This window comes from Diaphorina citri, unplaced genomic scaffold, assembly GCF_000475195.1.
Source record: "Diaphorina citri unplaced genomic scaffold, Diaci psyllid genome assembly version 1.1 scaffold1072, whole genome shotgun sequence".
In the NCBI taxonomy this organism is placed as follows: domain Eukaryota; kingdom Metazoa; phylum Arthropoda; class Insecta; order Hemiptera; family Psyllidae; genus Diaphorina; species Diaphorina citri.
In genome coordinates, this window is record NW_007378501.1 from 92,403 (window position 1) to 106,543 (window position 14,141).

The 14,141-nt window shown below is 37.8% G+C and overlaps 2 protein-coding genes across 9 annotated transcripts; one reads left to right on the top strand and one right to left on the bottom strand.

Annotated features, from left to right (window-relative positions):
• Positions 1–893: 893 nt before the first annotated feature.
• On the bottom strand, positions 894–3,058 carry LOC103514039 (glucose-6-phosphate isomerase). Its single transcript, XM_008478905.3, has one exon. It carries the CDS (start codon positions 2,864–2,866, stop codon positions 1,184–1,186), a length of 1,683 nt encoding a protein of 560 aa, XP_008477127.1. The 5' UTR covers positions 2,867–3,058; the 3' UTR covers positions 894–1,183.
• A 393-nt stretch (positions 3,059–3,451) lies between these two features.
• Positions 3,452–13,942, top strand: LOC103514041 (dnaJ homolog subfamily C member 5). Of its 8 annotated transcripts, none has more exons than XM_008478906.3 (7): positions 3,452–3,770; positions 4,697–4,835; positions 7,707–7,859; positions 8,281–8,418; positions 10,559–10,603; positions 11,478–11,634; positions 12,164–13,942. In XM_008478906.3, exons 1-7 carry the CDS (start codon positions 3,739–3,741, stop codon positions 12,223–12,225), a joined length of 726 nt encoding a protein of 241 aa, XP_008477128.1. In that variant the 5' UTR covers positions 3,452–3,738; the 3' UTR covers positions 12,226–13,942. The 8 variants fall into 8 exon arrangements, with proteins under 8 accessions (XP_008477128.1, XP_026682896.1, XP_008477129.1 ...); XM_026827095.1 differs by having other exon boundaries at positions 11,481–11,634; XM_008478907.3 differs by having other exon boundaries at positions 3,454–3,770; positions 11,478–11,598; positions 12,164–13,920.
• The last annotated feature ends 199 nt before the right edge of the window (positions 13,943–14,141 follow it).

Below are 14,141 nucleotides of genomic sequence, written 5' to 3' on the forward strand. Positions count from 1 at the left end.
CGTAAAACTGAGACAAAACCAGCCCTGTCAAGCCACAGACAATAACACTGGCTCTTTTGAGGGTACCTGAATGGGACTATGGTCAAGTCCGTCTCAGGAAGTAGGGTACAACGACATAATTATGTACCTGAATATCCCTCATCAGACCCCTACGATTTAGGGGCCCTGAACTAGCTCTCTGGCCTCGATGACACCTCTTGGTATCCTCTTAATGGGATAGTAGATGAACTCACAGATTTTCTCTAGAATAAACCTGAGTGTGCAGACTCTTTAGAGGTGCTACAGGTGAATTTTAGAGAAACTGGGGAGGTTGAAATATACCAGTGAGGGTACTTCTAGGTTACATCAAGGCCTTGGGATAACAGACCTATCAAACCCCTCATCCCTCATTAGACCCCTTCAGTTCGGGGGCCCCAAGTAGCTCTCTGGCCTAGGCACCTCTTGGTATCCTCTTAATGGGATAGTAGATGAACTCACAGATTTTCTCTGGAATAAACCTGAGTGTGCAGACTCTTTAGAGGTGCTACAGGTGAATTTTAGAGAAACTGGGGAGGTTGAAATATACCAATGAGGGTACTTCTAGGTTCCATCAAGGCCAGGGTATAGCAGCTTGGGCAGGGGAAAAAATACTGGTCACAATAGATCTACAGAGGTCGCAGTGTTAATTGCATACTCTCTTGGGAGAGGAGCAACCAGTCCCATAATAAATAAAATAAAATTCTTTCACCTTGGATAAGGTTATTTCTGATGTCATGAGGAGAACGGTTGAAGCGTGCCGGAAAGCGCGCGAACGTCAAGAGCTATAGGACGAAGCTCTGCGCGTGCCGGGACATGCGAAACATGCCTTTCTTTCACCTTTCACCAGGCTTTTTGGTTTTCTAAGGAGGACAATGTTTAGAAATTAAATTCAAAATAGGACTGTAAATACTGTAATGGGGATTCTCAAATATAAAGGGGGGAGGGAGGGGTCCTTACAAATATGTAGAGCTTTTACAAACACAATCCACAATTGACACATAGCCCTGAGCTTTAGTGCTTACTGAGAAGTAATACAAAATGATTTAAAACTGTTAAAATAATAATTTATCTATTCTAAAATTCAACAAGTACATAGTTTATTCCTACAACATACACAAGCAATAAATAAAATTCATAATATCAATAGTAAACAGCCTCATGTAAATTAGAAGTAAGATTTGAGGAAGTTAATCAGACCATTAGTAGAAGCATCATGAGAAGTAACTGGGTTCTTGTCTTGCAATTCAGGCTCAATAGCTTTAGCCAGTTGTTTGCCAAGTTCAACACCCCACTGATCATAGGAGTTGATGTCCCAAATGATACCTTGAACAAATATTTTGTGCTCATACATTGCAATAAGAGCTCCTAGAGTGAATGGTGTTATTTTCTTGACTACAATAGAATTAGTAGGTCTGTTTCCTTGAAATACTTTGTGAGGAAGAATTTTCTTGACAGTCTCAGCAGGCATACCAGTTGCTTTTAATTCAGCTTCTGCTTCAGCAGGGGATTTGCCTTTTGCCAAAGCTTCAGTCTGGGCAAGGAAATTGGATAGAAGAATCTTGTGGTGCAGGTTGTTTTCAATAGGGTTTTGAGAGATAGCTGGTGCAATAAAGTCTGCTGGAATGAGTTTAGTGCCTTGATGAATCAGCTGGTAGAATGCATGTTGTCCATTAGTGCCAGGTTCTCCCCACACAATGGGTCCAGTAGAATAATTCACAACTGTCCCTTGTCTAGTAACATACTTTCCATTGGATTCCATGTCTCCTTGTTGAAAATAGGCAGCAAATCTGTGCAAGTATTGGTCATATGGTAATAAAGCATGAGTCTCTGAGCCAAAGAAGTTTCCATACCACACTCCAAGTAGAGCCAAAATAACAGGAGCATTCTTATTAATAGGGGTGTTTTGGAAGTGGTTATCCATGAAGTGAGCTCCTGCCAGTAAGCGCTCAAAGTTATTGTAACCAATGTTGAGTGCTATGGATAGACCAATAGCAGACCATAGGGAGTATCTTCCACCAACCCAGTCCCAGAAACCAAACATGTTGGCAGTATCAATACCAAACTCTGCAACTTTGCCCGCATTTGTAGATAGGGCAACAAAATGTTTGGCTACAGAAGCAGGATCCTTTGAGTGCTGTAAGAACCAATTCTTGGCAGATGTAGCATTTGTGATGGTCTCTTGTGTTGTGAAAGTCTTACTGGCAACAATGAATAAAACAGTTTCAGGGTTAACCTTCTTCAAAACTTCAGCCAAGTGAGTTCCATCAATATTGGAAACAAAATGAACTCTTGGTCCCACAGCATATGGTTTCAGAGCTTCAGTAACCATGAGGGGTCCAAGGTCAGAACCACCTATACCAATATTAACAACATCAGTGATAGGTTTACCTGTATAACCAAGCCATTTCTGGGAAATAACTTGTTCACTAAATTCTTTCATGTGCTGCTTCACAGCATTAACAGCAGGAGTTACATCCTGACAATCAACAAGGATTGGACGGTTACTCAGGTTACGTAGAGCAACGTGAAGGACAGCTCTGTCTTCAGTAAAATTGATCCTCTCACCATTGAACATTTTTTCTCTAGCTTCTTCAATTTTACGTGCTTTGGCCAGCTCAAACAACAGGTTCATTCCTTGGTCATCAATCCTATTCTTAGAGAAATCAATGAGAATATTGCCCTCATCACCAGGTGTAGGGATGGTTAAGCTGAACTTTTCAAACCGAGCTGGATCTTTCTTGAACAATTCATAGAAGTTAATTTTACTACCTGTGTTCTGGTAGTATTCTTCCAGTTTTTTACACACAGGTTCCTCTAGGAGAGGACTTGGAACTTCACCACTCACCATTTTATACTGAAATTTGGAATGTTCTTGGGGTTGCAACTAAAAATAGGTGTGTGCACTTTAGTTTCACTGTAAAGCAAATACTTTTACTTTCACTTAGCACTTCAGAATAATTATTAAAAGCCTGAGGACTTCAAGGCTTGAATCGAAAACACCTAGCACCCTTATCAAAAATCTGCCCTTGTCAAAGGTCAAATTTATTTTTTGAAATCTGGAGGGAGATATGGCGGTGGTTGTGATAAGCAACGAGCACAAAAATAAATACAGGGTGGTAACTTGCAGTGGCGCGTCAAACTTTGGGAAATTTTTTGTAATGTAGAAAAAAATCTCAAGGATTAATGATTAATAAAATATTAATACCTACATCCCAATTTTTATTTTTCAGCTTTCATTTTCAATTAAAATTAATTGTACTGAAGAAAAATAATAATTATGATTTTATTATGGAAGCTCTCCCCACAGAAAAATATTTTTGTAAGGACCAACACTGAACGTGTAAACGCGTCTTAACACAGACCACTTTTCACCTTGCGCAAAATCTTGCGCACTCATCGAAGATGCTCCTTGTCGAAGATGACGTTCCAGACGTTCGATCCGCTAAGCGCAAACAGCTGGAATGGGTGATGTTTATATTTTTTTGATTTTGAAAAAAAGTGAGATCGATTTTATCCGCGGCTGCCGTGAAAATCTCTTGAAAAGTATTTAAACTATTTTATATAACAGATTAGAAAAGAAAGACCTCCCTAGTTTAAATAAATAGTGATCCCTCTCAAAAATGAGTAATAGTAAATAGAGCATACAACCCTTATTTTCCGTTTACGAGTTTTTGTCCCGTCTGTGTTTTTCGTAGGTAGTTAGGTAGTTTAGTCGCAAAAATGGCAGCACCACCACCTCGAAGGAAAATGTCGTAAGTTTTGCATTATATTTCACCCTTTGGTATCTTGCACCACTAGGAGAGTTATCCCGAAACCCTACTGAGAGTTTATAAGTGAGGATCAATATCTGCTTTTTGAAACCCATTATTGTGGGCAGTAATGCACCTACATCTCTAAAACACCACCTACTTACTTGTTTGGCAAAAAATAAGTACCTTCTAAACCTTCTCTCAACCTGGTGAAACTATGTCCCTTTGCACAAACTCACAAGATTTTTTGTCATTGCTATGATCACTGTCAGTACTACTTATTAGAAAAAGTAACACATGTATGGGTTATGTAATCGGGAAGATAATGTATGCATGACACATGAGATGTAGGTATCATTCAATGAAATGGGTGCAGTATCTAGCAGTTATTTGTTATTTGATACGTTTAACATGCTATCTAATAACTTGAAATAAAGGTTCAGAATTTATGTTTGTCTATTTGCTTAATTATCTAGCATTTAAAATGACATGTTCATCACTTTAAGTTTTTTGTTTAAATTGTCTGATACATCAATATAAACATGGATAAATACTGATTTTCAAGATAATTATCTTAACATCCCTAGGTGACTTCCGCAACTTGAATTAGTAACCCCCTTAGTTCCCACTTACACTGCTATGTCATTTGCTGAATGTGTTTGACAGCATGTATTATAATTAACACAACATGTTTGACAACATGTATTTTAGGCTGACCTATTCAAGTTAACATATTGATAGATTCTGATGTGACTTTATGAAGATTCATCTTGAATAAGTTCATAATAAAGACCCTCTTACTTAATGTACTATTTTTGGTTGATATTGAATTATGAAGAATCTTCTCTGAAGACAGATCATAAGCAGCTGATGATTACAGACTTTACATTACCATTTAATAAGATTTTTACTGTTTGGTAATGTTTCAGAACAAGTGGGGACTCCTTATACGTCATTCTGGAGTTACCTAAAACAGCAACACCTGAAGAAATCAAAAAACAATACAGAAAGATGGCATTGAAATATCATCCCGATAAGAATCCAAATAATCCTGAAGCAGCAGAGAAGGTAAGGTTAAAAAAAAAAAAAAAAAAAAAAAAAAAAGAAGTGGTAAAAGAATAAAAAAAAACCACTTTTTTGGGGCGTTTCAAAAAAAAAAAAAAAAAAAAAAACAGTGAATGGTATAGTAGTAGTCATACAACCCATCTTTTGGGGCTGTTCACCCCTTCACCTAAGCCTCAGAGTGGGCTTTTTTTGTGTATGATGCACAGCAGATGGAATGGCTCAGCACATGCAATTTTAAAATAAAAATACCTCTCTACTTATCCATAAGTAAGTTACAATATGGTCTCTATTTTTGTTTTCAATACCCATGTCATATCAAATGCCAGTGCCAATATACTTCTGTTGATATTAGATTCCAATCCTACTCTCTGATTCTCATATTTCAGTGTCACATAACACATTGCATCAAGTGATGTGATAGGTTGAGATCTCTTTTGGACTCTATAATATATGTAGACTATAGAGAACTTGACATTAGCATAATACTGTACTATTTTCATTAGTTTGTATTCATTCATTCATTCATTCATTTGTTCCTCTTGCTCTTCTTCCTTCCTAATACTAAGCACCTCCTACTTACTTATATTGTAATGTAAATGCAGTTTCTTTGTGTTATTATGTCACAACTTTGGTACTCACTGCAGCATTGTAGGATTTTCCCAACATCTCAATAATCCTAAAATCCAATGTTTACCTACAATGCTGGCACCGGTTGCTTTGCACATTTATATGTCATAGCTACTCATTTTCCTCACGAGGCTGAGTGGGCCCCGCAACAGCCAGTCATGGAATCAATCATTTGCATGATAATTTCTTGACCCCGCCGGGAATCGAACCCGGGTCTCCCGCGTGCAAGGCGAGCGCAGTGACCACTACACCTTGGGAGCTGACCCTAATACTTTTATTAGTTAGGTATAATATACAAATCCTTACCTATCTTTCTTTTTCCCTATTGTTCTCTCACTCCCAACTATTGAATAGTCTCTTATCTCTTTCCTCCCACCCCCTCCTCAAATTTCTGTCTCAATTTCTTCCTCCCTCCTTTTTTCCATCCCCAAATTTTTGACTGTTCTCAATTACAATTTTATTGCATGATATAATTATTATATAGAAAGTAGACACATCAACAAATAATTTCAGAGGCACTTATACCTACTTTGTTTCTTATCCCCTGTCTGTCAATAATTTCACACTCCTTCTCAATCTCAATTCAATAGGAACCCACATACATAAAGTACCAACTGTTTACCATGTAGTGTGTAATGTGTATATTAGGTGATATAAGAACCAAGTATATTACCTACATAGTAGTGAACATGCAAACAGGAAAATACTAGCAACCTACTTTTCACAATGAGAGAAAATTCATGTCATCCTCTCTTCCCTTCCCAACCTCATCACCCACATCTAAGCAAATACAAGTTATCATTATCACTTATGGGATAATTATACAGGGTGTGTTTAGTCTGTCTTGTATGTCTAGAAGTGCCTAGTAGGGAGAGGTGAAAATAAGAATCCATTTCTCACACCTAGTGACTTGTGTTCTTCCTATGAAGAAAATCATTGAAGGAACGAAGCAAGTTCCGAGTTTTTACATGATAAACTTTGCATTTAGTTTTTCCATCTCTTCGGAAACAACTTCTTGAATAGGTAGTATTTCCCATTTTGATAAAATTTTGAACGAAAATAATTTTCTTTCTCCTTTAAGGCACTCTAACACTACCTACGTTTGATGGTTGGTTCTCTCCTCCTAACTATACCACCTCATGTATTGTTTGTATGCTTAAGTATATTGTTTGCATAATTTATCAAGCTTCTCACAACATGGAACTCGTAGGCTCAGGCCTAAATATAAGTAATCAATAGAAGAAATTGCCATTATGTGGAAAAGCATTCACGTATTTATTCGAGTAGTTTGAAATGTAAATAAGTATGTTCGTGCCTTGGTGTCTTGCCAGAAGAGTCGAAGATTATATTCAGCAGAAATTCCACGCCAATTCCAGGCTCCAGGAGAATCGTTTTTTTCCCCCCAATAGGTGCAGGGGTTGGCGGTATTGTTTTGAATGACTACTTACGTACGACGCTTTGCCTCACGACTGATGATAGTGATGATAGATAGGTATGGAACTCCATACTTTGAGCTTTGCTAATCAAGTGAAAAAGTGTAAACTAAGCATGTTTTCCTTCCTTTTTTTAGAGAGAGAGGGGGAGTAAAAACCCCCTCTCTCCTACCCTTCCTTCCCTCTCTCTCTCTTTCGCCTCTTTCTCTCTTTCGCTCCTCTGTCCTTCCCTTTCCTCTCTCTGTCACCCACTATCCTCCTCACTTTCTCTTCCCACTTCTCTCTCACTCAAGAGTGTTACACTGTTACATTGTGTATTTTGCTTGACTTTCATTGTGTGAGTGTGACAAGTGACAAGTGAAAGGGTCGAGTATGTAAAATACACTTGTACAGTCAAGTAGGGAAAGTTTGTCATCTTGCTTTCAATACAGTGGCGTGTTTTTCATGAAAGCTTGGGGTCATTTTTTATTATTTTTTCCTGGCAGGATTGTAATTATTCATTAAGTATGTCTATTGCAATCTTTAACCTAAACAGGTAAGGTTCGTTCTCGGCACGGCTGGCTTTCTTGCCGTGGGTTTGACTCCCGCCCGGAACGAACTTTATCCTAAAAAGATTCGCTCTCGGAACAGCTGGGTTTCTGTTATTCTCTCCTTCTTCTCTCTTTAATTCTAGGACGATAAGACCGTCGACATCGGTCAGTCGACTATGTGTGGACACACCTTTATATTTCGACATTTTAGGCTATTTTTTCAAAGGCTGTAATGGCTAGTGAGCTCTTCCACCCAACTAATGCTGGATTTCAATCTTTTTCAGTTCAAAGAAATCAATCGGGCTCACTCGACGCTCAGCGATCAAACCAAGCGGAACATTTACGACACTTACGGATCTCTCGGCCTGTATGTGGCTGAACAGTTTGGCGAGGAAAATGTCAACACTTACTTCATGGTCACCTCCACTTGGTGCAAGGTAAGTTTAATAGGATGGTTAAACGAAATACATTACTTAAGCCAGCCACTCATCACCTCATCAGGTATCAGGTAGACCTGACAGACGGACCTTTTCAGCCGTACCAGTCAGGTCTACCTGATAGTGTGTGTGCTCACCAGGTCAGGTCTACCTGATAGTGAGTGGCTGGCCTTACGGTTTTGTAGTGGTCAAAACGCTCGCCTGGTAAACAGGAGGGTGTAGATTCAATTCCAGCCGAGTAATGGCCTACTGTTGGAGTAAAGGTAGAAACACTACTATCACGTCCTGTCACATCACTTGAGCTCACGTGACGTGATGGCAGTGTATTTCTTCCTTTGGTCTATGAGAGCAGCATGAATAAGCACTATTATGATCATATTGTAGACGCTATTTAACCAACCTCACTTCTCTCTTTCCGTAGGCATTGATCATCCTATCTTGCATTGTGACGGGCTGCTACTGTTGTAGTTGCTGCTGTTGTTGCTGCAACTTCTGCTGTGGCAAGTACGCGCCCAAAGAACCCCACCAGCAAGATCCAGACAACTATCAGACTCTCAATGTAAGTATCGAGGGTTCGTTTTTCCTCCCTGACTTTATCCTAAAGAAATAAAGTTCGTTCTCGGAACAGTTGGCTTTCTCCTATCCTGTCCTCCTCTCCCTTTGATTTCGGGACGATAAGACCTTCCGGTGTTACAGTTTTCTCTATCAAACCTCCTAACTTTGAGATCTAAAGGTGTGTCCAAACATAGTCGATCGACGAGGTGAATGTATATTATCGAGGCAGTGTGGACGGTTCAGTCGACATCGATTGACGGCCGGTCGACCATGTGTGGACACACCTTAACAATAATCGCTTTTTTTATCGTCTGAATTATTCAGACCCAGACTGAAGAATCGTGTTTTGTTTTGAACATTTTGCAATAGTTCAGGACCCAAGCTGACCGATTGTTTCCTTTGGGCAGGACCTTGTTCAAGAGTTTCATGAGGAACTGGCGATACTGGTGGCCATTTTTAATCATGTCTTATTTCTTTTCCAACCAGAACTGACCAGATTAGTAATTCATATGTGAAAAAAAAAAAAAAAAAAAAAAAAAAAAAAACCCTTTTCACATAAGTAAAACCATCGGCTATAGTTAGAAGAAGAGACACCCAACCTATAATTAGACTTACTTTATCATGGACACTCGTTGCTATCTTGAAAGCCCAGAAGAGGTTAGGTAGTTCATGGGTGTCGTTTTCTGCGGAGCAGAACTATGAACAAAGTGTTCGAAAATTAGGGATTTTTAATGTTTTAACGTTTTTGTGACAAATTCGGTATATATTTTTTATTTTATTGTAATATCTGTGTAACGTTTCGTTTTCGTATCCTTCGGTCTTCGCTTGTTCTTCCGTCTTTTTTTCTGTGTACTATTACTGTCTACCGCGGCTGTTCTACTACCTAACCTCTTCTGGGCTTTCAAGATAGCAACGAGTGTCCATGATAAAGAGTAAGTCTAAAATTAATGTATTAACCGTTGCAATGAACTCTCAAGAATACGTAAGACCCAACCTATAGCTTTGCGAGGCCCATTGACAACTGACATGAATTCTCTTGACGTTTGCGCACCTGCCCTGGTAGTCGGGAAGCATTCCATGAAGCAGGAACGTACATTACGTACAAAGTAACGACTAGTTTTTCTAGTGAAGCACGGGCGAAATACGAGTGCATTCCGAATGAAACACGATATTGTTGTTATCTGTGTCTATTTCTCGCTTTTCTTATCTCCACTTCGGGGATATAAAATATAAATGAGTCATACAGAGTTGTGATAATATTATAGTTATGTCTGAGCAATATGATCATTATATTTTTCACTCCACTTAGAATCAAGTGGTATGTTGCTTAGGTAGGCTATGATATGCGTAGGAAGGAAAAAATAGAAAGTAAAAATGACACAATAGTCAATCTCAAGCATCAGATAACATCAACAACATATCCGTAGGAAGGTGATATGTTATTTTTAGGAAGGTGGATATGTAGTCTTTCTCTTATGTAGTAAGTAAGGTGGTATTTCTCTCTTCTCATATGGGCTTCTTTTTCCCAAGATTATATCTTGTCTCATATCTTGATAATTTAGTTTTTCTAGTACCCATCTTGTTTCGCAGTTATGTTAGAGTAGTATGTACATAGGTTTTTTTTTTGGGGGGCTTCTTTTTTCCAAGATTTTCTGACATGAATTCTCTTGACGTTTGTCGATGTCTGACGATGACGACGACACCCTAAATTTCCTCTGCCCTTTCCTACTTTCTAGAAAATTTTCGTTTTTGCTACTGACGTTTTAACCTAGGTTTACCTCTACTTAACTATGACATAGTAAAGTATTACGAAGGTACTTGGTAAAGTATTACGAAGGTACTTGATTTTTTTTTTTTTTAATGTAAGATACCTACTTGTAACATATAATTTATGTAAAATAGGTCCAATGCTCTGAGGTTGGTTTTTAATGGTGCACATGACGGTTTTTTGTGATCCAGTTTTTTTTTTAATCTTTTTTTTTGGTTTTTGTTTACTTTTTTATTAATTCATATTTTACACTCATTTTTACCCTAATTTTGTACTTTTTATCAATCATGTTTCTTTGTATATTTTGACAATTTTCCAAGCCAACCACCTTAACACTTGAGTTCTTTTTCGTTTGCTTCCCTCCCTTTTCTTTTAGACCAATGATAATAGCGGACCTAGTAGTAACCCCCACAATAACCAGGTAAACTAAAGAAACAAAGAATCACATTTTTCTCTCTTTTTTTCCTCCGGGTTTTTGGTTGTTTTCTTGTGTTGCTTTTTTTTATTCTTTGCTTCTGTCCTGTTCACTTCTCCACTTTGTTTTCTTCTTACCTTTATTTTCTTTGTTTTCAACTCTGAGTATCAGATTGTTGTATATTTTGCTCCGTTTGCGTCTTGAAATGTTTTGTATCGATCAATTAGTAAGGACTACGTTTAAATTTTAAATGAGAATCATTTTGTGTATGTAAATATAAAATACTACCTACTCCCAAACGCCTTCCTGTCTGTGAATATAGTAGCGACCTAATTTAATTTTCCTCTCTTCTGAAGCATTCACTTCAGGATATGAGATTGTCTGTTTAGGTAAACACTTATGGTCCCGGGTTTCCAGATCTGCAGTCTCATGTTGAAAGGTACTTTGAAAATTTGAACAACATAAAGTCAACATGAGAGCTTAGACCTGACCCTTAAAAATTAGTCGATTCGACATTTTGCAACAAAAAATTCAGGTTAAACTTCAAGAATATTACGTATGTACATAATTAATTACACATATTATGTATTATCTGCATCTCGACTTTTGAAAAAATATTTTCGAAATTCTCTTCGGCCTATGTACTTCGATCTCTTTTGCAATTGAGATTTTTAATCAAGATTATCTAATCAAATTTCCTAGATTATGGAACTACACTCTACTCTCGAAAATTCCTTTTAACTTTTCCTTTCAAATCACAAGATCATTCACTTTGTTTTCTTAGACTTGTCTACCTATAAAAATTCTCACCCTTGTCTTTTTTCTGCCCCCCCCCCCCTCACGCTCGCCCCTACCAGGATGATGATGCGCTCGCCCCTAGCAGGATGATGATGACGGTGAAGGTGGAGGCAAGCCCGTGACCAGCCAGCCCGCCCCTGGTAACGCCTCCACAGGATCTACCAATCCGTTTGCCATGCCTGCTCCCGCCTCTGCCAACACAGGTGCCCATGAATCTTCCTCTCTTAGAACTGGCTCAGGTTAGCCAGGACCCCCCCTCACTGTGTGTAGGGTGATCCTGTATGTGTGCACTGTATGTATTGTGACCCTGTCGAAATGTGTGATGTTGGTTGTGTGTTCAGAGTCCCCCCTTTTAACTTTTGAACAGCTTAGGATAGATGATATTGTAGATATATCTTCTTTTCATTTTTATTTTAATTCTTGGAGGGTTTTCCTGATATCTTAAATAGGTAGTAACCTCTTAAGTATATCGAGTTTATAAACATCAAATTCATCATGTATTTTTGATCACATATTTTGCAAGTTCTTTAAAAAAAGGCCTTGGAAAATAAAAAGAAAATCGTATAACTTTAGAGTGATCTGATGTCAATGATGGTCTGGATTAGTTATACTGGAGGAACTTTTGAGATACGAGTAGGTATATTATTTTAGACTTTTAGAGTAGTACATCTATTACAGAATATCCTCCTTTAGATGAAAAATTGACTGTTGAATACAGTCTTCACAAACTGTTTCCCAATCTAATTTGAACCATCTTCTCCCCCGCAGGGATGAATAATGCAGCCCCCACCTATGGAGCTACCAGCGACCCCATGAATCCACAATGGTAAACAGTTGCAGGTCTCCATAGCAACCTTGTTGATAATCGTCAACACAGAGAGCTCCTCACGAGGAAAAGTTGGACTACAACAAAGTCAAACTTGGACTAAGTTAAGTAATGTATGCTCTATTTATATTTACTCTATCCAATTCTTTTTTAAATAATAATTTGCCCCCGGACCTATCTGATACCAATAATAAAATGCTATTACTGCCTCTCCTAATAATAATGATGTCGAAATTTGAATATTTTACGAGTAATTTTATTTATTCAATTCAATTTAAAACACAAGATATATTTATATTTTTTGTTAATTTTTAATCTACTTTGGGCCGAGATATAACACTTTCAGTTTCATAGAGTTGATGTAGGCCGTTAAGATGTGTAGTTAGATCTCAGATAGAGCCTTTTGAAAGTAAGCAGAATTTTATTGAAAAAAAAGTTACACTTTTGTAAGATTTTTCACAGTTAGTCTGAAATCGTACCAAAATCCCGCCTTATAAACTGATGACCTTGTCTGGTCTCCCAAAAGATATTTTAATTATTTGAAAAGAACGCAGGGAAAATTATTCAAGTCTACTATTTTGCATTTAGATTGGTTGTCTGTTAATTTCACCATAACTCTCGAGCGTTTATTCTCAAGTTTATTTTGATCGAATTTTTCAAAATATTTTCAACAAAGGAAATTACTCATTAGATTTAAACTTCGCCTAGTCTATATACGACTGTGTGTATTATTCTGTGGAATTTCCACAAAGCAATTCTGCTTAGCAGTTTGGCCGAGTGTGTCGAAAATTTCGTCATTCAACAACTAGGTATTCTGAAAGTGTTATCAATTGTAGCTTAATCCATGTCCGTTACAGGCACTTCTAATTATAATAATTCTCATACTATTTTCCTTCCTTATTTATATAAAAAAAGTAGGCTTTCCCTCCCTTGAAATTAAATTTCTTTCTTTTTTTTCATGTCAAGTATTTTATGGTTATTATTTATATATTTTTCACTTATAAATCGAATATTTGTTAGTGTATCTAAACTTTATGTTATCATAATGTTGAATGAAGCAACAAGAAGATAGGTGTGTAAGAAAGGGTACTCTAAAATAAAGGTAAATAGGAACATTATAAGTCGAGTAACTTGCCAAGCGGCATGTCAGCTGATCACCCCTCTAATCCTTCTACGATTCGCACGGACCAAATGTCTAAAAATCTCACAAGTAACTCCTGTTTAAGAGTGTTGGGACAGTTCGCATTTCCTTTCGTCTACTGCAAGTCTGCGGCAGCCCTTTTTGAATGTTTTAAGAAATGCACCAAACGTTTACAAATTATATTGCTTTCAATATACCTTCCGATTTCTTAGTTGGCTCCTGACTTTTTGCACGCAAGTGTACAACATCTATCGAACGTATGAATGTTCCTTAGCAGCAGAGTAGAATACAAAGGGATGTACACTTTTTTTTTGGAAAAGGTTTGATAGAGGGAACTGTAACTGCTGAAGTCTCTTCGTCCCGAAAGCGAAGACAGAAGGAAGACAGGATAGAAGAAAGTCAGCCGTTTTTTTAAAAAAAACGAACCTTATCTGATAAGGATAAAATCCGCTCCAGGCGGGAACTGGACCTAATGCTTACAAAGTAGACGCTCTAACCTCCGTTCTAACGAGACTGGCTTTCATTGTAGTGTGAAACGGGTTGTATTTGTCCTGTGCATTTCTTACATTATGACTTACACTTCCTGTATTATTTACCTACATATTTATTTTGTTTTCGATTTATGTTGATATTAGGGACCGCCTAAGGGTCCGGATGTTGTTTACATTTTCAAGCAACCTGATTGGTGCAGAGCTAGTTGTGTTTCCTAACCTCGCTGGATGCTCCAATTAGAATGGAGAAAAATGCCGGACACCTAGACAATCCCTAAAACATTTGGC

What these genes read in the sequence shown, in the direction of transcription:
- LOC103514041 (XM_008478906.3), top strand. Translation starts at nt 3,739, where the DNA reads ATGGCAGCACCACCACCTCGAAGGAAAATGTC. An exon ending in CCACCTCGAAGGAAAATGTC is followed by an intron (nt 3,771 to 4,696) that starts GTAAGTTTTGCA and finishes GTAATGTTTCAG; the next exon opens with AACAAGTGGGGACTCCTTAT. An exon ending in TCACCTCCACTTGGTGCAAG is followed by an intron (nt 7,860 to 8,280) that starts GTAAGTTTAATA and finishes CTCTTTCCGTAG; the next exon opens with GCATTGATCATCCTATCTTG.
- LOC103514039 (XM_008478905.3), bottom strand. Translation starts at nt 2,866, where the DNA reads ATGGTGAGTGGTGAAGTTCCAAGTCCTCTCCTAGAGGAACCTGTGTGT.